The 24,919-nt window shown below is 34.4% G+C and overlaps 1 protein-coding gene across 1 annotated transcript in view; it reads right to left on the reverse strand.

Annotated features, from left to right (window-relative positions):
- Nucleotides 1–2,704: 2,704 nt before the first annotated feature.
- ADGRL4 (adhesion G protein-coupled receptor L4) overlaps nt 2,705–24,919 on the reverse strand; it is a 112,648-nt gene continuing 90,433 nt past the window's right edge. Inside the window, exons 14-16 of the mRNA XM_036026339.1 lie at nt 6,005–6,096; nt 4,479–4,647; nt 2,705–4,128 (exon numbers count right to left, since the gene is read on the reverse strand). Of these exons, the coding sequence (XP_035882232.1) occupies nt 4,066–4,128; nt 4,479–4,647; nt 6,005–6,096 (324 nt within the window). The 3' untranslated portion in view covers nt 2,705–4,065. The remainder of the gene's footprint in view (nt 4,129–4,478; nt 4,648–6,004; nt 6,097–24,919) is intronic.

Consider the following 24,919-nt stretch of genomic DNA (forward strand, 5'->3'; position numbering starts at 1 on the left):
GAGCTATACCTGTGAGCTTCCAAGTGAGAAAAGCAGATAACAGATGTTTTTATAATGTGATCTCATATTAATGATTTGAATATGATGATATGAACAGGAAGAAAAATGTGGAAGAATATATACCATGTAGTTAAAACAAATTGCCTGCTTGATGAGGTGGGTAGGAGTTGAGGGACAGAAATAAATGTGCAGGAAAAGTGCAGCTAAGCAAAAAGAAAAGAAGAAAAAAAACCTTCAGCATAAAGCATATGAAATGTACTTATTTCAAATTGAGTATGTCATGCTTCCTTTATCTCCAACAGACATAATTGCAAATGGGAATATTGTCCTTATGCTAAATGAGTTTATAGCCAGGGAACAGTGGAACATGCATTGAACTTAGAAGCAGAAAACCTGGGTAGGAATCTGGTCACTTTACCTTCCTATCTGAGAGTCTGAACAAATTTCTCAGAGTCACATGGGGGAGCAGAAAAGCTGGGGCTTCCAGTCTGAGTACTAACTTTGCAATTTCCTAGCTGTGTGACACTGAGCACTTTTCACATGAAGAATGAAGATAGAATTGCATATGCTACCACGAACATTGAATGAGATCTGTGTTAACTATCAGGAAGACCTCTTTTTAAAATGCCATCTCTAAGTTATTTTTCTCATATCTGTAATCTAAAACCTACAAGTTTTAAGTTTGAACACTGCACGGTGACTTCATAATTGTTGTTATTTTGTAAGTGCTATACTTACAGTGACTGGGGGACTTAATGAACATCCAATTGATCAGAGAGGCTTCAGAGACAAAGGTCTTGAATGACAGGTAGAATTTGCATGGGGGAAGACATTCTAGGTAGAAGAAAATCTGAACAACGGATACTCTTTCTGGATCCATACTTGATCCATAATTCATGCTTTCCTCAAGATTTCATGTTGGAGAAATTAGAGAATAATATTGATAATTAGAAAAGGCTCATATTTTGTAAGGCATTGAAGCTGGGTACAGTGAGTTAGATTGACTATATAGAAAATTAAGAATGCAGAGTTATTGTTTAATTTTGGGGAGTTAGCATTAAATTAAAAAAGATTGATGCAATATCATCAATTCAGTATTTTTGTTGATTTTGTCTAGCATGCAGATTGTAGAGTATTTGTTTATAGACTTTCTTATACTTTTTCTAATTATTATATTCTATGTAAACATTTTTTACTAACCAGAGTGTAGTCAGTCAGCCAAGAGATGTTTTTATTGGGAAATTATATTGTCTTTAGTTAATAACAAGTTTCATATAGTCAGAGAATTAATTTTATGCTCTTTGGTGTCCATTTATGTCATCATTTGAGGCCAACTTTAATATATTGAGCTCTTTGATTTAACCTCTTGAGATCCGATAGCCCTCCATGCACCCCATTTGTTCATGAGGAAGAGTATGTAAAGATATATTTACCAATGAATTTGTGATGTATTCTATGAACTGAGGAGACCGAGTCTCGAATCCTGATATTTACTCTACTCACTCTCAAATGAGGAAGTGGTCCATGAGGAATAACAGCCAAAGAGATAATGAGACAGTACTTTATTGAGAGTTTGGCAAGCTCCTTACAAATCCCTAAAGAAGTTCTTTCCTGGAAAACTGAGTTGAAGCTGTAGTACGTGTTCAAGGTAGCTTAATTCTTCTGCCTGCTCCACTTCACCCTTTTGAGATTGCTGGGCCATCTCTTTCCACCTAACTGCATGGCAGTTAGAGGCAAGAACAGAAGGCTGTACTTGAGAAAGTCGGTTCACCAAATGGACTCCCATTATGAAATATGTAAAGTGAAAGAGCAAAATACAGACTGTTCAGAGGGTTCATACCCTCTTATCACATCAGTCATGTGGTCACCAGGCAGCAGAAGGCAGTGATACTGTGCCTGAGAAGGTGCCTGCCTTTAAGGAAGAACAAAACTTGGTAAAGGGAATGTCCTGAGCTCAGGCTAAATGATTGCAATACAACATGATAAATGTTAAAATAGGTAAGTTCTAGATGGACCTATGACACAAAGGCAGAAGAGATTAATTCTTTGTGAGAATCAAGGAAGGTTTTGTAAAGGCACATTACGAATGAGTAGATGTTTGTCAGATAACAGCAAGTAAAAAATTCCAAAAACAAGGAAATAAGTAAACCATTGTAAGTTTGGGAAAAAAGAAACAGTTTGGTATGATTGAAGAAATTTGATAGGGAAAAGTGAAAACCAGGGAGGCAAGCTGACATGAGAAGGACTGAAATCTGCTATGGAAAATAGGCTTTATCTTCTGACAGCCTACCTGTTCTGCTTCCCTCTTTTACCTACAAGGAATTCTGTGATTACATTGAGAATCAGATAACCCACGATAACCTTCCCCTGTTGAGGTGAGCTGATTAGCAATCTTAATTTCTCCTCTCAGCGCAACCTAAAATAGTCATATGTTGTAAAGATTAGGGTGTGGGAATTTTGGAGGGCCATTATTCTGCCTACCACACTGAATTTTGTATACAGTGATTAAACAGATTACTTCCCAATATGACATTCCTATAACACTGCCCTATAATGACAATGACAATAGTAGGTCATAGGTTTACTTTATGAGATAAAAAATACAGTAAAAAGTTATTATCATAAATTCTCTGAAAATGCATAAGCCATACTGGCAGGTAGGACAGTTTTCTTGAGAAAACAACTCAGCAAAGCAGTAGCAGGATTCATTTAGATAACATTTTATTTGTTAAAGAAAGATTTGACAGACTGTATTTCAATAGCCGGAGAAATTAAAATCACGACATTTAGTGTATTGGCATACTTTTACAGGTGGGTACAGAACAATGACATATTTTTGAAGTCTAGTCACTGCTTCTTCATTTTAATGAGACGATCTGAAGATAGATAGAAGCCCCACATTTAAGCAGATATGCTTTAATGGATTTCGGGAAACTGTCAGAAAGTAGATCCACTGTGAGAATCTCTACAGTGCTTAGTGATTTCTTTGTTATAAATAACACTTTTTAAGTGTGTACTTTTCTGAACAGAAAATATAGCAATTCACTTTATGAATACTTCCATATTTACAATGCCCTTTTAAAAATAGTAAGTTAAAAGGGAACATTATAATGTGAATTACAATATTTCTAAAATTACAAAAATAAAAAACTCGTACTAGTATGATGAGACACGATATTTTTCACTACACCGAAAGGCTATAGAGTAGAATACTTTGGCTCTATTTACAGGCATGAACAACATTTACAGACATGAACACTATTACATTTTGACACATTTATGCATTACTGATTAGGCAATTGCAGTCACAATCTGTGAAATAAGTATAGCAATAGCATATACTTCATTTCAATGTTAACCTAAAAATAGAGAAGAAACATTTGTTTTTTCTTTTGTGAAGTTGTGTGATTTTTAGAATATCAGAAAAGAAAATGGATATAACACATATAGGTCCAGGTTATTTTAGTAGAAATTTACGTTCAGAACCATTCACAAAATGGTAAGATGTGTTCATTCAATTCTTTATTTTATCCCTATAATTTTTCATCTAGTTTGCAAAAAATACAGGGTTACTCAAAATATGGTCTATTGTTATAACAGCCATTCCCTTTCTACTGTTTTATATGCTGCTCCTTCATTCTCTTATGTTCCACTTTCTGTAACGGAGCTCATTACCAAGGTGATGGGGGACTAGTTTCAAAGGCAACATGAGTCACACGATATCAAGCCAGTGGTTTCCTCGAGGACATTCATCTGTTTTTGTGCTAGAAAGAAAATCTTTCCTTGGGTGCAGTGATATCACTCCTGAAAAACCAATTACTTTTAAAATGTCTGCAATACTATTTTTGACATAACTAAGTCATAGAGGGAAGCATACTATAGCTATACAGTACATACTTTTACCTTGTATTAGATAAAGTTCCTACACTGTAAACAGAAAAACTGATTTAAAATATGATTATCTAGTAATAATAATTGGACAATTCGAGTAATTTTTGTACACTGGCCATCTACCACCTGGCATTTATAATTTTGTGTGGTAGTAATTATCCAGGTTCCCTCTGTTTACCGTAAACACCCAAAACAGCAAGGGACATTTTTGAACAATCTGTAATATTCTTCTTGGATCTAAAACAAAAAGAAAAGGGAAGAGAGAAATATTAAATATAATTGCAGCAATAATATCAAGTTCTTTTCAAATCACATTAAATTGCTATATTTGTTTTTTTAACTACTAAGGCCTCTGATTTCGAGAAAAGGCTCAAGTGAATATAAGCTATATTTATATTCCTAATAGCAAGTTTTTTAAAAGCATATTTTCCTAAGAACAGCTAGGTGTTCTGATTATGTTGATACTAAAATGTACTGCATTTAGGCAATAAAGATTCAAGTCATGAATCTATGAGAATTTTTATCAATTTGGTAACTGATGCTACATGAAGATACTATAGAGTTGACCAAAATAATGAATTGCTTACCTTTCTGGACAAAACACACAGGAATAAGAAAATGAACATCCCCTGGAAGGCATTGCTGATGGTGAAGAGGTAAGCTGTCACAACCGAGGCGTGCACAACATGGAGAACCCCAAAGATCCAGGTGGTGCCCAGGAGGAACAGAAGAGCCAGGGCTCCTCTGGCGCAAGACCTAGAACACATTTGAAATATTCCAGAATGTTACACATACTCAGCACATCCCCACATTTCTCAGATTATGTGGGAAATGAGTTTTGGGTATAACCAAGAAATCTTCTGCAAAGACCAACAACAACTTTGAAACTGACGAACTCTGCACAGTCAGGTGGGGCTGCCCTTAAGGTTAGCTGCTGCACTGTGGCAGAGATGGGTTTCCAAAATCAAGGCAGCACTATTAAAATGTACTATTTTTCAAGGAATTTTCTTAATCTTAACAAAGTTTTTATCTGATGTACTGCAGTGTATATGCTTTGATTTAAAATCTAATGTTGCAGTAATTCCCAAAGGTAAGACATATATCTGTTAGGAAATATTGTCTTTAAGAAACCTTGAGAAGTATAACATGTGAACTGTGGTCAGCATGTATGTCTGACATCAAAGAGAACTTTGGTTTTTTTTTTGTTTGTTTTTTTCAGGTTTAGTAGAGAAGAAAGAGTGGGATATAAAACTAGATTTTTGTTTTGCTTGTGCAATTCTGTTACCTCCCAATAAATTCATGTCAAAATACTGATTTCTTAAAAATTAAAAAATAATACATGCACATACTCTTACCTATTTTCAGTTTATTTTGTGTGACTTTGGTAAAGCTATTCAGTTCTGCTCCCTGAGGATACCACCTTAAGGATGAGGCAACTACTGATTGTTTTTTCATTCATTTTTAGTGTAAACATTCTTTAATGCAGAAGATGGTTTAGCCCTGTACTTCAGAAAATGAGTCATTCGTAACTTTATTAAAACCAGCACACTGCATGAAACTATGAATGGTGAGAAGTAAAAGAAAGTAATTAAGCAAACATTTGCTAAATTCTAACTATAGACCTTGTGCAAGGTATTGAAACTACCAGAGTGCTTCCAAGTAACCCAGCATCAGTGTGTCTAATGCTCCTTATAGTACTTTCAGTTTTTCCTAAACAAACTGTTTTCAAGGTCTCAGTAAATTTGTTCTAAAGACAGGGCATTAAAGGAAAAATCATGGTAGCAAGCAAACTAAGAAACACAAGAAAGAAACATAGTTATGGAACTTTGAGAAATGTTTTGCAAAAGAAAATCACTAAGGCCCACTTTTGCTTAAAATGGTCATCATTTCTTCTTTCAAAGAGGACTATGCTTAAAAAGATTGTTTTACTCACCATTTGATCTGTGGTGATTGTAGGCTTATTAAATATACTAAATAGCACTTAACAATGACTATTTTAATAATGCAAGAAGAAAGTATAAAAATCATTAAAATTGTCTTTTTAAAATTTACTGATACTTTAAGTTACTAAAGCTTTTAATTTCTAAAGAAAGGAGGCATAAGAAACATTTACCTTATGTTTTCATAGCAACTAACTTCTGGCTTCAACCCTGCAGTGTGACGAAAAACTTTGTATATGATAAATCCGAAAGCCAAGAGATTAACCTGGGAAAATAAACTCATTTCAAACAAGAGATAGTTTTTATAGTAGATGATATACATAGAAATAAACAAATAGTAAAGATTTCAAATTAACAGAAACAAGAAAATGATGGCATTTTTATGTATATTTCAAAGCACAAACACTCTGGTACAGTTAGGAAAACAAATCTGTGGTTTATCTTTACAGTATTACTCAATGTTTTGGGTACAACTGGTAATTAATTCAATTTGGCAGATTGTATTAAGCAACCTCTTTAAGAGAATTCTTCAGATTTAATGATCACAACAATAGATTGATATCACCTGCTGCCAATACTATGATCAATATACATATTAAAATAAATTTTGGTTTTAAAATTTTCCAAACACTTGAGAAATCAAATTTTTGTGCTCTAAATGTGTTTCATTTCTTAAAGGAAAAGTGTTAGTGATAATTCTGTCATTCCTTTAAAAATTTAAACTGGAATGGAAAATTTAAAAAGAAAAAACTCAAAACACCCTCAATTTCTATTGCTAGAAAAATTTTGAGTGTACTTTCTTTTATATAGTTCATCTAGCTATCTCTCCTAATATTTATCCTCCTATCCTCCTATATTTATCTCTCCTATTTATATTTATATAAATCTCCTAGATTTAACTATAGAAACTTTAAAATATTTTTTTATTTAAAAATTATTTTATTGTTGTTCAATTACAATTGTCTGCATTTATCCCCCACCACTCCCCTCTCACCGCAGCCATCCCCTCCTCCCTCTCCTGATTCCAAGCCCCCTTGGTTTTGTCCATGTGTCCTTTATAGTTGTTCCTGAAAACCTTTCCCCCTTTTCCCCCATTATTCCTTCCCATCTCCCCTCTGGTTACTGTCAGATTGTTCTTAATTTCAGTGTCTCTGGTTATATTTTGCTAAGTGAAATAAGTCAGGTGGTGAGGGACAAATACCATGTGATCTCACCTTTAACTGGAACCTAATCAACATAACAAACAAGCAAGTAAAATATAGCCAGAAACTTTAAAATATGAATCAATTAAATAAATGTTTATTTGAAAGAGTATGTATACTTTATTGATAAATATTTATCATTATAATATCTATATTTTCTAATATGGGCTAAAAAGAATACACAGAAGTTGCACTTTTTTTTAATCAGCTGAGAATATGCTTAATGATTTTAGAGAGAGGAGACTGGAGTGAGAGAAACATTGACCTCAGAGAGAAACATCAATCAGCTGACAGAGAAACACTGACCAGCTGCCTCTCTTACAATGCCCTGACTGAACCCACAACCTAAGTATGTGCCCTGACTAGGAATCAAACCTGCAACTTTTCGGCTTATGGGACTATGCTCCAACCAACTGAGCTGCACTGGTCAGTGCAGAATTTACACCCATTTTATAGTGATTGTAAGAAAAGTTTCTGCTTCTTTTCTTTCCTTTTTCTATATTTTTGGAAACCTGCAAATCATATTTAAGTGTCAGAAGACTAACTGAGGGGAGAGAAGAGGGAATTTCAGGGGGGAATGGGTAGGGATTACAAGAACAAATTTGGAGGACACATGGACAAAAACTAGGGGTGGGGGGTAATGGGGGGAAGGGGGGAGGGTTGGGTGGATGGGCTGGAATGGGAGTAGGGGGGAGAAAATTGTACTTGAACAATGATTGAAATAAAAAAAAATAAAAAAAATAAAAAATGTTAAAAAAAAAGACTAACAGAGTTATATTTTAAATGAATATCTATATTAATATGAGCATACTAATAATTTAAATATTAATGTAGAAATAATTTGTATATTAATCCTTTACTGAATGTATTTTATTAATCTAAACAGATACTCAAAAGCTATTTTGTAATAACAATAGCAAATTGCAATATTTATATTTTCAGCAAATTCTTATACTAGTATTTCAAAAGCTCATAGTTACAGAAAGATTCTGTTCTATATTTTAAGGAATTTTATATAGTTTCTCAAAATAAATTTAATAATGACTACTTTAAAAAGTGGTATAAAGTAATGGGTCAGATAATTTTATGCTGTTACTTCTCCATGGAGAAGTCCTTGAGAGGAAACATAAGGGTTCAATCCCTTCTTCCCTCTTCCAAGTATTTATTTCTTCTAATTGTATGATTAATTAATTCTAATTATCTTAATGCTTCCATACAAAGAAAAATCTTTAGCAATTGCAGAGAGCAGATACAGTATATTTAAATTTATTTAGTTAACAGTTCCACCTTATATGCTCAAAGAACTAACGAAGTGACAATTTAATATTTAATTTTACAAAAAGTCTTTACGACTTATGAAAAAGGAGGCATAGTATTTTCTAGGTTTCTATAGCTATTGCTTCTTTAAATAAATTTGGAAACAGCCACTGTATTTAGTTTTATAAAGATACCCATTACTTAAATAATAAAATGTGTTAAAAATTGGTTAGTATAAATAATATACTCAAAACATTATTGGCTTGAAAATCTTCAAATAATTTTTATAAGGTGTTTGTGTTGAACTTGTTATCACAACAAAGGAAGAGTTACAAGATAAAACAACCTTAAATGATAATTGTTCTTTGATGTATCATTCATCTACATAAGTAACTTATAATACTTATTAAATAAAGTTTCTGAAAATTCTGCTTTTGACAAAATAGATTTGAAAAGTAGTTACTCATATCTACTTGGTTTGGTTTCTTGGAAGTGCATACACGTTGTCGACATGCTCTTCTATGTCACGTGGTAAAACAGTGATGGGTAGAAATGGAACATTCCCTGTGGGTTATCCTGTTCCAAAAAGTACTTTGTTTTTGTATGAAAGGGAAACTTGTACATATTTATACAAACCAAGTGCTGCTGGACAACTAAGAGACTAATTCCTATTCTATAAACTCATTTTTCCAATTGTAAGAGAAAACAGATTAAACATTTTTATCAATAAGTGTTATGGTTTTATGTAATGAAAATAATCACATGTTGATTAAGTTATCCATGATCATTGATAATAAAAATATATGGAACTTATAATTTGCATTTATAAAGGGTCTATTAGGTGGCTGGTACAGTGGTTAGGCTGGTACATATTAATGAACACAGCATACATCGTCATTTGTTTTCATAAACTTACTAAGAAGATGGATAGTAAACAAATAACCATACAAATACTTATAAAGTTACAAATTGTGATAAATGGTAGTAAGTCACATATTTAGACTATCAGGAGAGACAAAATGGGGGTTGACTAAAAGAAAGGATTGGAAGTACTTCTCTTAAGATTTAGCATCTAAGCCAATACCTGATAAATTATAATGCATTAGCAGATCAACAAAGGGAGAAAGGCACTCTATTAAGGAAAATGGCACAGAAAAAAGTCATGAGGTGCTTGGTGTATAGTAAACATAGGGAAGAGTAGCATGATGTGAAGCAGGGGAGGTAGACAGAGATAGGACTCATTTTATCTTCAATGCAAAGGGTTTCTATTTATTCTTTCAGTCAGCAATCAGGAAAAGTACTATAGGTCTTTCCTCAAGGAACTTACAGTATAATGGAGAACATGACAAGTCCATAGGAAAGTACAATACTATTCAATAAGTGCCATGCAGTTATTTGCATAGTAAAGTAAAATAATAAAGGTGAAAAAAGGCTAGCATATGATTTCTAAGCCAATCTTAAATGACCGGAATCGAATAATGGCAACCCAGTGAAAATAAATGACTACTCTGGATCTTGGTCATTGGACCTACCTATGTATACTGATTTCCTAAGTGACTAGATCTTATAACTCAAAATACTATTCTTAGGTCCTATCTGACCTCTCCACTTGGAAATCTAATAGGCATCCTGAATTAAAAGTGTCAAAACCCTAACTTCTGGTCAAGATGAAGGCATAGATAGACACACTTCACCTCTTCTTACAACCACAGGCAAAATTATAACTGTATCTTAGAACAAATAACAATCAGAACTGTCGGAAAATCGAGCTGTGTGGAAGTCCAACAACCAAGAATTGAAAGACACCACATTCATCCAAATGGGTAGAAGGGGCAGAATCGAAGAGACAGACGGAGAGACACAGAGATGTGGTATAGTGTGGAGAGGCAGTGGTAGTGGCGGTGGTGGTGGAACTAGTGGTCCCACAATCACGTGCGGCGATAAAAATCAGGATGGATACCCTGGGAGCAGTGATCCTAGCCCCAGACCAGACTGCACAGCCTAGGATTCCAGTGCTGGGAAGACAGCTCTCCATAACTTCTGACTATAAAAATCAGTGGGGGTTCAGGAGGTGGAAGAAACTGCCAGATTTTCAGGAGAGTCTGTTTTAAGGGCCTGCATGGGCTTAGAAAAAATGCAAAGTCACCCACTCAGGAATCACCATCAGGGCAACAGTTAGAAGGGTGCCAGTCCCATATGGGAAGTGAGTAAGGTGACTGGAAATGGGGCAAGTGCTGGGCAAACCTCCAGAAGCCAGGCAGCAGCACTGTCCCATCTCTGAGCCCACCCACACACACAGCCACAAAGTAGTGAAGTGGGTGCCCTACCCTGGCAATTACCTAAGGTTCCACCCTACCCAATTTATGGGTGCCTTTTCTGAGACAGGGAGTCAAAACAGCTCTACCCAATACACAGAACAAACACAGGGAGGCTGCTGAATTGAGAAGACAAAGAAATATGGCCCAAATGAAGGAACAGAACAAAACCCCAGACAAACAACTGAATGAAACAGAGATAGCCAACCTAGCAGATGCGGAGTTCAAAACACTGGTGATCAGGGTGCTCAAAGAACTCCTTGAGTATGGCAACAAGATAAAGGAAGAAATGAAGGTTACACTAAGTGAAATAAAGAAAAAGCTACAGGGAACCAACAGTGGAGAGGATGAAGCCAAGAGTCATATAAAAATTGGAACACAAGGAAGGAAAAACAATTCAGTTAGAACAGCAGGAAGAAAAAAAATTCAAAAAAAAAAATGACAATAGGCTTAGGACTCTCTGGGACAAGTTTAAATGTACCAACATCTGAATCAAAGGGATGCCAGAAGAAGAAGAGGAAGAATAAGAAATTGAAAACTTACTTGAAAAAATAATGAAAGAAAGCTATTCTAGTTTGGCAAAGGAAATAGACATGCAAGACCAGGAAGCACAGAGAATCTCAAACAACTTGGACCCAAAGAGGACCAAGACACATCATAATTAAAATGCCAGAGGTTAAAGATAAAGAGACAATCTTAAAAGCAGCAAGAGACAAGGAGACAGTTACCTACAAAGGAGTTCTCATAACACTCTCAGCTGATTTCTCAAAAGAAACCTTGCAGGCTAGAAGGAACTCGCAAGAAGTATTCAAAATGATGAAAAGCAAGGACCTACAACCTAGATTATGCTATCCAGCAAAACTATCATTTAGAATGGAAGGGCAGATAAAGTGTTTCCCAGACATGGTAAAGCTAAAGGAGTTCATCATCACCAAGCCATTATTACATGAAATGTTAAAGGGACTTATTTAAGAAAAAGAAGATCAATACTATGAACATTAAAAGGGCAGCAAATTCACAACTACCAACTAAATCTGAAAAAAACAAACTAAGCAAACAACTAGAACAGGAAAAGCATCATAGTTACGGAGATCATTTGAAGGGTTATCAGCTGGGAGGGGGATAAGGAGAATGGAGGAAAAGGTACAGGGATTAAGCATAATTAGTAGGTACAAAACAGACAGGGGGATATGAAGAACAGTACAGGAAATGGAGAAGCCAAGAGCTTATATGCACAACCCATAGATATAAATAAACTAAGGTGGGGATTGCTGGAGGGAAGGGGATACAGGGAAGAAGGGTACAAAGGGGGAAATACTGAGACAATTGTAATAGTACAATTAATAGAAGATACTTTAAAAATATGTTAAAACCCAAATTACCATTCTGCCTTCAAAGAACATATTTTTGCTGTAGTTTTGCATATCTGAAAATAAAAAGTTATCCTTCTTGCAGATCAGGCATATTTGTCAGCAAACCCTTCACCTCTACCTTCAAAATATATTTAGAATAGCTTTACCACTCACAGTCTTTACAACTCCTATTCTATGCTTCCCCTGGGCTATTAGAAAAGCCTCTTAATCAGTCTTCCTTCTTCTGACTTGGTTTCCTGCAATCCATTCTCATTACAGCAGTCAGATGGGTATCTTTAAAATGTAAGTCACCCTGGCTGGCATAGCTCAGTGGATTGAGCTCAGGCTGCGAACCAAAGCATCACAGGTTCAATTCCCAGTCAGGGCGCAGGCCTGGGTTTTAGGCCACAGCCCCCAGCAACCACACATTGATGTTTCTCTCTCTTTCTCTTTCTGCCTCCCTTCCCTCTCTAAAAATAAATACATTAATTAATTAAAAAAATGTAAGTCAGATCATTTCTCTGTTCAGAACCCTCCAGTGGCTTCCTACCTCACAGAACTGAAGATCTCACAATGGCCTCTATGGTCTGAAATGATGTACATCTTCCTTCACACCTTGCTCTGTTCTCTGATCACTTCATTCTGCTCACATTGGATTCCCTGCCCTCCCTCCCTGACACCAGGCTTCCCTGGAGGGTGATTGTACTCGCTGGACCCTCAGATATTCCCACAGCTCATTCCCTTACCACCTGGGCATAAATGCTGCTTGCCCACATAGCGCCTCCCAGTGTACTTTTATGAAAATCTAAACCCAAATGATAAACAGGCCTAGACAAATTCCATGGAAATGTGGAGAATGGTAGTATTTTTTCTAATGTTGAACAATGCAGATCTATATGCCAATGTGTTCTTCCCTTGCCTTCATCACTGGAAAACTGGCAAAGACTTTCCTTTTCTAACAGTGAGTAAGGTTCCTCTGAGCCTTCTTCTAGGCCTCAGCCTCGGGCTTCAGTGTCCATCCTTGCAGAGTGCGGTTTTAGCAAGAGCCTTGCTAAATCAGTTTAGAGAGAATCCTCCTATTTTTAATATTTAATCAAATTCCTCACCTCCCAGCCTTGCTATTTGATCATCCTGGCCTATCTTTCAGGAAGAATCTTGTTAAAGTAAGTAGAGCAAGAACTCCCACTAACCTTGATGTCTCCTCTTAGTAATTTTCCATCTACCAACCTCCAACTACCCACTCCCAACCCCAACACACAGGCTGTCCCTTGAAGAATCTATATTCCCCAGAAGTTTTTATTGTAGTCAAAGCTGAACTGAATCTCTCTCTCCTATTGTCACAGTATTGACACCCACCACAGAGTCCTGGGTAAAGTCCTCCTCACCATTTTAACAAATGTCAGAGTTTTTTCTTTAAAAAAGCTCAGAGCCAAATTTAACATCAAGTTATAACATTCAGTAAATTTGGAGATAGTTGAAAAAAATCTACATTTGTTTCTTTTACACTGCCTGTCATCTCTCTCTATCCATAAATATATAAGCTAGTTTACATCCCTTTTCTAATAGAGTAAAAAAAAAGACTGTAAGGAAAAAATTAATATCACCCAAATGCACATGATCGTACTTACTTAGAGGTGGAAATTAAGTTGAAATTGCATTTTGCATGGTATGGAATAGTATCTTTTGGGAGGGAATAGTTTATGAAGTAAGTATGAATGGACTGAGATAAAAACAAAAACTCAAAACAAAATTATTTAGAATTAAAAAGTATTTCTGATAATAAAAATAGTTCACAAATATTAAATAATGTCAAGTAATGGCAAGCTAGAGAAATATCTTCAATTTAGGTTAAATAGTTGGAAATTTACAATTAGCACTGTGCTTACAGGCAATGGTTACATTATTGATACATCAATGATAACTGACTTGAATGTGTAATTTTTTAAAATATTGGAAAATCATTAGCATTAACCTTAAGAAAATGGTGCCTTTAAAATTACTCACACTTTTGCTCATTGTGTTTACCTACATGTGTTGGTTTTATTAATTATGATTCCCTCATTATTTATCTCTAGATGTTAGTGCCACAAAAGCACAGGAGCTAATTAATGACTTGGAAATGAACAAAGTCATTCATAATCATTTTTGTCTCAATTTTTGAAAAAGACTTTTAGCTTGTTAACTAGGAGTCTATAAACTTTTCTAGGAATAAACAAGACAAGGGCATTAGATGACAAACAAGAAGTATGAATTCATTGCTGCACTTTTGAATACAGAGGAGAATAAAAATAACTGAACAAAAGTCATTCAATGTCACGAAAACTTAACCCTTGAGAAAAAGTAGTATTTTAAATTTAAAATCATTTCCCTTGCTTCATCTTAAGGGATATTTACCTATACAGAGATTTGTTCCTTAACTTCAGTGACATATATCATTACTTTAAAGTTCGGCATGCAGGTTCTGGTGTTTGACAGTGTGTGGTACAAATTCTTAAGTGCCTTTTTAAAAAAAAAAACAAAAAATCTTAAATAGATGAGCTGGTGACAATGTAGGAGCTAATTCTGAAAGATTTAAACCTACAGGTACATTCAAGGCAAGGGCTTCACATTCAGGCTTCAAAACGAAGCGGCCCAATCAGTCATTTCTCTTTTCTTAGTCTTTTCCTCAATAATTGATGAAGTCATCTATATGCTGATGTCAGATCTCACTGGGAAAAATGAGGAAAGTTCTCTTACAGCACTTTGAGACCCAGGCGTTAATTTTTTATGTGTATCAAACCAAATCTGGTTCATTTCAGAATGTGTCATGATCACAACTACTATGTCTCTTTAAGTAGTTTTACTGCGTTTGAATGAACTGGCCGAGGATAGATCTACTTCTGTGGAGGACGAGAGGTGGGTTTTTTCTGGCCTACTGAGAGACCATGATAAAACATCAACTCATCTCATGCCTCCACCCCTGCAGAGATAACTAAGTAGTTTTCAAATTAAACTTTAAAATAAAATGAAATAATCTTTTAATTTAAAAAAAATTGTCTGCTAGCTAGATTGGAATCAAGTAGTTGGAGTTTTGTCTTCTGTCTTACTTAAAAATTATTTCCCAATTAAAGTCATCTCAGTAAATGCTTAGTATGGTGCTAATCACATAACATTGGAGTATGTGATAAGCAGAATAATGTCTCCCCCCACAATTTTCACACTTTAATGTCTAGAACTTGTGAGTATAGCAAAAGGAATTTTGCAGATAAATTTAAGGTTGTGGATTTTAAGATAAAAAAGTTATTCTGCATTATCCTATTAGGCCCAATATAAACCTGTGAGCCCTTAGAGGAAGGCAGACGAGATTTAGTGAGATGTAGCATAAAAGATGGCAGAAGAGATGAGCCAGAAGTGGAGGGCAGAGACAATTGAAGACAAAATGGGCCATGAGTCAGGAAATGTGGGAGACCTCTACAAATTGAGACTGACCCCTATCCAATAGTCAGCAAGGGAATCAATTGCATGAAACTGAATTTGGCAAATGACCAGAATATGCATGAAAATAAAATTTCCTTCTGCCACCTGAATGGCTGATGCTTTGATTTTACTCAAATGAGACTGCAAGCAGAGGAACCAGCTGAGCTCCACTGTAGCCAGACTTCTGCTCTACAGAATTGTGAGCTAATAGATTTGGGTTATTTGTGTTACAAACAACTAAGTTTGTAGTATTTAATAACAGTAATAGAAAACTAATACAGGTTTAACATATGTGTGAAATACCCTATAATTATAGTGTTTCCTATTTTTTAAATAAAAATGTAAGATTCTTTAAATAAATACTAATTTATCAATAACTCATTTATTATTAATGTTCTTGATATTTGGTAAGTAGTCAATTTTATAAAACACTTCTTTATTATTTGTGGATTCTGCTTCTAGGTTTCTTAAAATAAAAAGACCCAGACAAATTATAATTAGTAAATGACTTCCTTCCCAGGAAGTCATAAATGCAGCTCGTACTTTCAAGCCATCTGTTAATGTTCTTCTCAATAATACATACCTTTTAAGGCCCTTCTCAGAGGGTTGTCAGGTTAGTAAATAAAAATGCATGATGCCCAGTCAAACTGAATTTCAGGTAAACAACAAATTATCTGAGGACACTGGCTTCTTAGTAGAAAATCCCAAGGATGTCACCTTCACCAGGTAGGCTGATCCATAACTATCTGAAAAGAGCTCTCAAAGGCAGAAAGGGCAAGTTTTCAGATGTGGGAACTGTTGTGGAGTGCATGTGTATGTGCTGAGCCTGATCAAATGAAAGTACATATAGCAGGTGAAATCACCTCTAAAAGGTTTGAGTAAGGAATACACCCAGGTTTGACAGAACTCCTCCTCCTTGGTGTGCATGGTGAAGATGTGCCAAGAAGCGATGGCTGGGCTGGCACTTGCTAAAAGCTTTTGTTAATTGAGCAATAATTATAAATACAATTTTTAAGGATTCAATGTGAAATTGTATCAGTATAAATTTAGTGGAAAAATAACAGAAGCTATAATGCTACGGTATTTGTTCTCTTGTCAGAACTGTAGAGCAGAATACTGTTTTTCACTGTGGATATCTACATGACACTATTAGGAAATATTTCTCTCCTAACATCACAAGCCTCATCTTGTTAACATTCCCTACACTCAGGGTTTAGCAGCCTTGGGAACATCTGCAGAGCTAAGAGACACTCTTCTGCTCAGATTATTAACACCAGGCTCAGGGGACAGTAGACAACAAACAAATGGGAGTGAAGTGTACAACTTTCCATAATTATATGAAAAAAATATGTTAAGAGTAATCTATAACATGGAAACATGTGAAATAATCTGAAAATGTAAATCTATTTAAGTAGGTTCTAAATATCATAAGAGAAGACTAACCTTCATAGATTACTCTGGGATATTAACAGTGTTTATGATACTTCACTAATATCTTGAGGCTTATACTTTAGAAGACAACAGTGTACTTCTACCAGACATCGATTGCTGGGTTATACACTGGCTGGATAGTGGTTCTGGAATAAAATAGTGTTTTCTACATGCCAGACTCTATTGCAAGTCTCCTGTATTTTATTAATTCATTTAATCCTCACACCAACTTTATGAGGTAAATATTCCTCTTAACATTATCATGATCAATATATTTATTTAACATTTATGATAGCAGAGTCATAGAGAGATGAAATAACTTGCCCGAGGTGACACGGTTAGGAAATAGCCAAGCCAAGATCACACCTAGTAGACAAGGTCTAGAGTTTACAAAACTAAGAAGTTTACAGAACTACCAAACTAAAAATGAAGGGCCAAGAAAGAGAAGTTAAATTGACATCTAAATTTTCAAAAATTTGTTTATACATTTATATTAACTGCTAACAGTTACTTCATTGTAGACATGGTTAAAAGTAAAAGAACAAAACATTAATGAGTAATGATATGGTTAGTTATTGGCACTAGTGTCCCTTGAACTTGGTGAGGAAGGCCTCGTGGACACCGAACAGGAGTTAGTATGTTATGCCAGCGACCTCAGTGGAGGCACCTGTCCTTACTGTTTTCTGTGGTCAAAGGGTCTAGGAAGGTGGCAGTTCTTCCTGTGCTAGCGAACAATAGCATTCTGTCCCTTAGATTTTGGATTTGGTTACTGGATCCATGTTAGTAGTCTCTAAAGTGCAATGCCAAAGTTATCTATTGGGGCACAGGAAGAATATGTTAAACATTCCACTGATATTTTTCTAAGGAAAACATTAAGGTTTACTACTTAAAGATGACACCATACTCTGGCTTTTAACATGGCAATTAGAGTCACATATGTGATACAAGCCAAAAAGAAGACCCAAGATGCCTCCAAGTGCACTGTGGCTTAAAATTAATGCTGACAAAGAGTATTCAAACAGAAAATGACAGAACTGACATTTTTTCCTAGTCCTAGAGTAAGTTATTTGCTATCCAAGCTACAAGTCCATGCAAAGCAGCCAGGTTAAAATCCATGAAGATCTGATCAGATTTAATAACATGTTATTTAAAAAATTCAAATTATTAAGTGAGTTACTTGAAATATACATTTAGATAAACTTTCAGTCATATTTAAAGGCATATATTTAAAGTAAATGTGTAATTTTTCTAAAGTCTATAACACATATTTCAAAATCTCTTTTAATGTTTTCTACTTAATGGTGAGACCTTAAAAAGTCATGTACCATTGGAGAAAGTTATGTTACTCATGATGAAGTTAACTGAAATAATACATGGAAAATATTCTGGCACAAATGTAAATGCATTCTCTTTATAAGTTTAAATATATAAATCTATGAATAAGTGTATATTTATGTAATTAAAATTAATATTTAAAATTAAATTAAATTTATATTTACATAAGTTTATATGGCAAAAGGGAAGGGGGGCTGGAGGAGGAGGGCAAAGGAGTTGAAATGGGGACATCTGCAATGGTATCAGCGATAAATATAGAGGAAAAAATACTTTTTCAATAACACTATTGGAAAGTGCAATTAGGAAGCCTTCCTGAAGATGTGAATAAACGAGTATCAGAATGGAGCAGTCGATGTGGTATCTGCTACACATCACACCAAAATACAGACTTAGTGTATTTTTGTGAGGTTGCAGCTCTGATAACCATTAGGTATTAAAATAAACTGAACTTAGGGCTAGACTTTGGTATTGCTATATTAAAAGCATAATCAGTATTTTGTTAAAAAATAAAATACTAATATTTTAATGAGGGCTATATTGAACATATTTGAATATTGTCACTACATCTTTTCTTTTAGAGTATATTTTTGAATCTTATAACACACATCATATACAGAGGGGGCAAAAGTAGGTTTATAGTCATTCATATGGAAAATAATAACTAATAATAATACAAAAATAATATCTGTGTTCACATACTGATAAATAGTAACACAAGAATAAAATCTGTGTACTCACAACTGTAAACCTACTTTTGTCCTACTCTGTATAATGAATGTATGATGTAATGTGTACGCAATATTAGTAAACAAGTAAATGTATATTATTATTAAAGATGAAATCATACATTTTTTGAGGTATATAACTTTTACTGATGGGCTCTTTAGTCAAAAAAACTTTGGAGACCATTGTCTTACATGATTTGAAAGTTTCAAAAAGGCAACAGATGTATCTTCAAAACAAAGATAAAATTAAACTTTGGAACCACACTTCCTGGGTTCAAATTCCAGCTCTGACTCTTACTATTTGGGTGATTTGTGTAATTTCTTGTATTTCACTTTCCTTATCTGTAACATATGGATAATATTAGTCCTTATCTCATAGGGTTTTTGGTATATTAAATTACATAATTAATGTAAAGTGCTTAGACTAGTGCTCAATATATGTTTTCAACAAACATCACTAATGATTAGTATATTCATAGAAAAAAATGTTCTTCCAAATTGTCTCAAATATTTGAAGTGCTGAACTATACATATATATATATACAAGTATATATAAAACATGTTTGACAATTGGATAAAAATTACTTTGTTATAGCCTCATTGGACTTGTAAAGAACACTTTAAAATATCAGAACTTCTCTCTTTCAGTCTTCATTTTAGATAATCTGTTCTCAATAGAAACATATTGTCCAAATATGTCTGGAACATTCCTCTAAAATAACATCAGCAAAATAAATACTTATATAGACATAATGCAACAATAGGTCAAGTATTTATCATTCATGTAAACCATTTTTCATTGTTGTTGAAACTCCTCTAGGGTAGAACTGAAATTTCCAGGTCAAAAAATCTGGCTGTCTTCAAAATTTTATAGCAAAGGAAGAAGTAATTTTATATCAAAGGGCAATCCATAGAAAAAATTACCAGATACCAAAATGTAAAAAACATTTTTAATGAATCCAATATATTATACTGGGATATTTCATGGAAGAAATAGTTATCTTTTCTTATTTACTCTAGAACAGGGATCAGTAAAATTTTTCTGAAAAGGGCCAGTTAGTAAATACTTTAGGTTTCATTATCCTAAACCATATGGTCTCTATAACACTACTCAACTCTGACATCCCATTAAAGCAGCCTTAGACAATAAGCAAACAAATAATGTGACTGCGTCTCAATAAAACTTTATTTACAAAACAAGTTGTGGCCACTGCTGACTCCTGTTCTAGAACCCAAGATCCATAAAGGTAGAACTTTTTCTATTTTATTTACTGATGTATTCCCAAGGCCTTCAACAACATCTGCTGTATAAAAAATGTTCAGTATGTATTTACTGAATGAGTAAAAGGATGCAAGATGTTATACCCAAACCCTAGGTATACTTAATGGTCTATGTAAAAGGGCATTCAATCATTAATTTGCTTAATTTTTAAAAATTATACATGCATATAATTTATTTCAGACAGTATGTTCTCAACACAAAATAGAATATCTTTTTCTACTTTCAGGACTTTCCTCTAAAATAATGTCAGCAGAATAAATACTTAAATAGTTATACTCAGTGACCATTCCAACTTTCACATGTGTTCAAATATGAAAGATAATCAGCAATATCTCATCTCTCCTTCCAGACTCTATCCCATCCAATATGGTGTAAGCACCACCTTGCATTCAAATATATAAATGGCCTCACATCTTCCCACATCTGAGGTAAAAGCTAAATAATTTATCTATTTTGTTATGGCTAAAATCCCAATCTAATATTTAGTCATAGGCATTAAAATATTTATAGTTCATATTTTAAAGTGCTTCCACTAGGAATATTTTAATAGTTGATTTTTCATCAGCTATTATTTAGAATAGTATTTAAAAGAAGAATTTACAGAATAAAAACAGTATAAAAAGGTGGAGAGAACTAGAAATATATATTAAGTGAAGGATAAAATGACCTTCATGGATGTAAGTGAATGTCATAGGCTTAATTTTATAGTTGTTTTTAACTCTAGATGGTTATAAGTCATAGAAAAGGAGCAAATGTGAAGGAGAAAAACTGTATGTGAGGAGTATTTATAGCAATTGTTTAATTTAATGTAATAATGAATACTCAGACATAAAATCTCTCTTGATAACATATAAGCCATGAAAAATGTTCCTTGTATATATATATGTTGTACAAAATGAACTAGTTTTATTCAAATACATAAAATATTTGACTTAATCAGAAACTAAGGTAAACATTGCACAAATTTAAATTGTATCTAAAGTTACTACCAATTTTAAAGGTGAAAATACAAGAAGAGGCATGATTGTTTCCTAAATTATTAAAATTTTTCTCCTTTTTGACTTTAAAAGGATGCTTTTATTCTTTAATTTTCATTTCTTTTTAAAAATATAGCTGTGTGTTTAGAGCTGGCACCACTATCTTCATGTGCATATTGGAAATCCAGAGCAGGGGAAGAGCCCAGGGTGCTTTTATTCCCCCAACAGTACTGCTTTGGAAAACCTCTGCCATTATTTGACCAGGACCTTATTTTATTTGGTTAAACATAAAATGCAAATTAAATTCCTAGTGAAAGCTTGCCATAGATAAACAGATGGATAGATAGATAGATAGAGCAGTCATTCCTAAGGAGAAAAGAGATAAGTAAAAGTGATAGGCTATACTGAATGCTTCACATGTTCTCTCTCCTGTGAAGTCTTTAGGAAATAATCTAATTTTCATATCATAGTTTCTTACCTTAAAATTCCTTTTGGGGAAAGGAATTGACACTTTTGACTAACTGCTATGCTTGTATCATTTATTTATTCACCCAACAATATCACTTTCATCATCACTGCCTGATAAATCTTAAGGATAGTATAGTGCGATAAATTCCACAAGGTTTGCTCTCATAGCACTTACAGTCTCCTGGATCAGACAGCTATGAATCAATTATTAATCAGTGATTGACACTGACACATGTCATTTTACACTGAGGAAAGTATTCCAAAGGAAAATAATGGGCTTCTATGAAGGCAAAATGATATTATAGAATCATGAGCCAGCCTCAGGAAGTGTTTGAACTGATATCTGAACTCAAACAGGAGTTAACTGAATAAAAGGGATTGATAGAGAGATGACACAGGGAGGATGTTAGTGCAGAGGTGCTGAGGTGGGAAAGTACACACAACCTTTCAGAAGCTGTGAAGCAACCAATATGATTAAGATGTAAATGTCCATGGGAAGGTCTTGTGAGATGAAGCTGAGTAGTAGTATGGAGGGGCCAGAACATGAGCTGCCTCCAAAGTAGAGTGTCTACTTTACCCTTGTTTGCCAGAGCTGGTATTTCTCAAGTCTGTTGCCTACTGTTCTGTTTAAGTTAGCATTTATCTGAGGGTTTTGGTTTTTTTTTTTCACTTTTTTACATCACAGGTGGCAAACACAAGGCCCAAGGGCCTAATCCGAACTTCCACCTTGGGCACCTTGTTTCTACCCAGTGGTAGTACTGAACTCTCCCTTAACTGTTAAGGAGTAGTTACATTTATACCGCCCTAAAATTGCATTTGGCCCTTTGAAGGCAACTGATGTGGCCCCCTGTGATAATGGGTTTTACACCCTGGTTTACATCATATTAAGATAAGCTCAGATAGGTTTACTAAGCTCTACTTCCACATTCTGCTATGTCTCCTCGGTTACTGTGTGCTAGTTACATGTGCAGAAAAAATTCTCACTTTCACATGTGTTGAAATATGCAAAACCATCAGCAATATCTCACCTCTGTTCCCTGACCCTCTCCACAAGCAGGAACAACCACCTCCCTCATGTTTCAGGGAGCAGTGGAAGAAAGGCTCCAAAGAGTTGTCATTACCAGGTACATGATGCTCTATTCTAAGTAATTTTTACTTTGTAGATAAGAATTACTTTGAAAATAGATTTTTGAATAAAGATTTTTTATAGGTCCACCAATATAATGAAATCAGTTTCATGTACTTTTTAAAAATTATTGTTCTATTACAGTTGTCCCCATTCCCTCCATTACACTCCCCCTGCCCTGCCCACCCCCACCTCTCACATTCAACCCCCACATTGTCTTTGTCCATGATTCCTTTATACATGTTCCTTGATGACCCTTCCCTTTCTTTCCTCTGTTATCTCCCTCATGTACTTTTGTCACCAATTTTAACTCAAAAATTCCAAATTTTGATAATCAATAGATGAATATCACTTTTATCATAAGATTTTTAAATGGTTTTAAACTTGACCCCAAGAGCAATGTAAAGTCAAGAAAGATGTAACACAGGGGTGAAGAAAAATTCAAATTTGCTTTTCTAAAATATTAACTCAAGTTTACTAACATATTTCTTCAAGTTGCTTACACATGGCACCTTGGTATACTTTTTGAGATCAAAAAAGTTCTCCATTTATCTCCCCTTAGTTACTAATGCAGCCTTATCTGGGACTTTAATACTTGATAAAGTTTTGACATATTCTGAAATATTAAAAATGTTGTACCTATTTTTCCCAGTTTTTTCTTTTCATTCTAGCTGTACTTTGTACTTTTAGTTTTATCTAATAGTACCTATATGAATAGGTTAGTATGAATTAAAGAAAATCATAAAGCTTTTTCAAGGAATCCAAAACAACACATTTTTTTCCTAAAGAAAATAAATCTGTTAATTAGAAGTATAAGATTAAGGACAATTTAAATGGATGAAGCTTTTAATGTACCTTCTGACTTTTTTTAATGATAAAAATGAAAAAAAGGAATTTGAACAATTAGATGTCACACAGGGCACTGGAAATTATTTAACGATTAAGAGACAGTAAACATCCAACATAAGTACTACATATATTGATCTATATAGTCAGGATTTTAGGTAGGGTGTTTTGGTTAGTTGTGGATACTCATGACAAATATTTAGATAAAGCATTACAAAATTGGGAGGGAAGAAAAATTGAGAGTAGACACGATTTCCTTCCTTTTCAACAAATGGAAAGTAATTTATTCTGACATATTCACTAAGTAATATGAAGAACCGAAAGTTTATAAATAGTTTTTTAGGTCTGCAATTGCCAGGTCTCTCCAAACTCACCCTGAACCGACTGTGGAACTCAGTAGACAGGAGCGAGCTTTTCACGGACCTAACAGAAACCTACTCACTTCAATCTCCTGTGTGGGGACAGACGAAAGCCCTGTGGTGGTGAACAGTGCAGAGCATGAATTTGAAAAGCATTGAGTTCGCCTCCACCTGTTAATAGCTGGGTGTTCCTGAGTAAATTGCTTAAGCATGTTAAGCCTTAATTTCCACTTACTTAAAATAAAGACAAAATGGTGGCTTCTACCAAAATGAGTGTGAATTAAGCTCTAATGACTAAAGGCTGTGCCCTAATATAAAACAACTTGGGCTTTCTTTTTGATCTCATACCATCAAGGGGCATATTTTTTTCATCAGAAGGAATTTTAAATCTTCCTTTCTTGGGAAGCCCTGAAACTAGACACAATGTTTTCACATGAGAAACAGAAATCAAGACGGAGCCACACAGATAGTCCATTCTCTCAAAATTATTTACTTGTATTTTGCAGAGAATACTGAAGGGGTAGAAGGATATAATGCTTACTTATAGGAAAGGTTAAATATTTTCATGGATATAGAACATGAGCTTTGCAAATGCTAATAAATTCTGATTCAAAGAAGGACTTACTCTTCTTGCAGATCAGCTTGGGCAAGGACACTTATATTCAGAGGATGATCAGAAGTATAAGAATTATCGAATGGGTACTGTGCTCTTGACCAAGTTTAATGATTTTTATAAAATTTTAAGGAGTAGAAGCTTGAAGGTTTTATCTGTTAGCTACAAAAGAGCACACATAATTTGCTTAAGTATAACCAGTCCATCTCAAATAACTGGTACAGTTTTTTAAAAAGCTATAGATAGCAGAATCCCCAATGGTATACATAAATACACTAAGTCAAGATTACAGTCACTAGATCTAGTGAAAGTCTTGTAAAACATTATCTCTTACTAAATAAATT

This window comes from Phyllostomus discolor, chromosome 5 (genome assembly GCF_004126475.2).
Source record: "Phyllostomus discolor isolate MPI-MPIP mPhyDis1 chromosome 5, mPhyDis1.pri.v3, whole genome shotgun sequence".
NCBI classification, from domain to species: Eukaryota; Metazoa; Chordata; class Mammalia; order Chiroptera; family Phyllostomidae; genus Phyllostomus; species Phyllostomus discolor.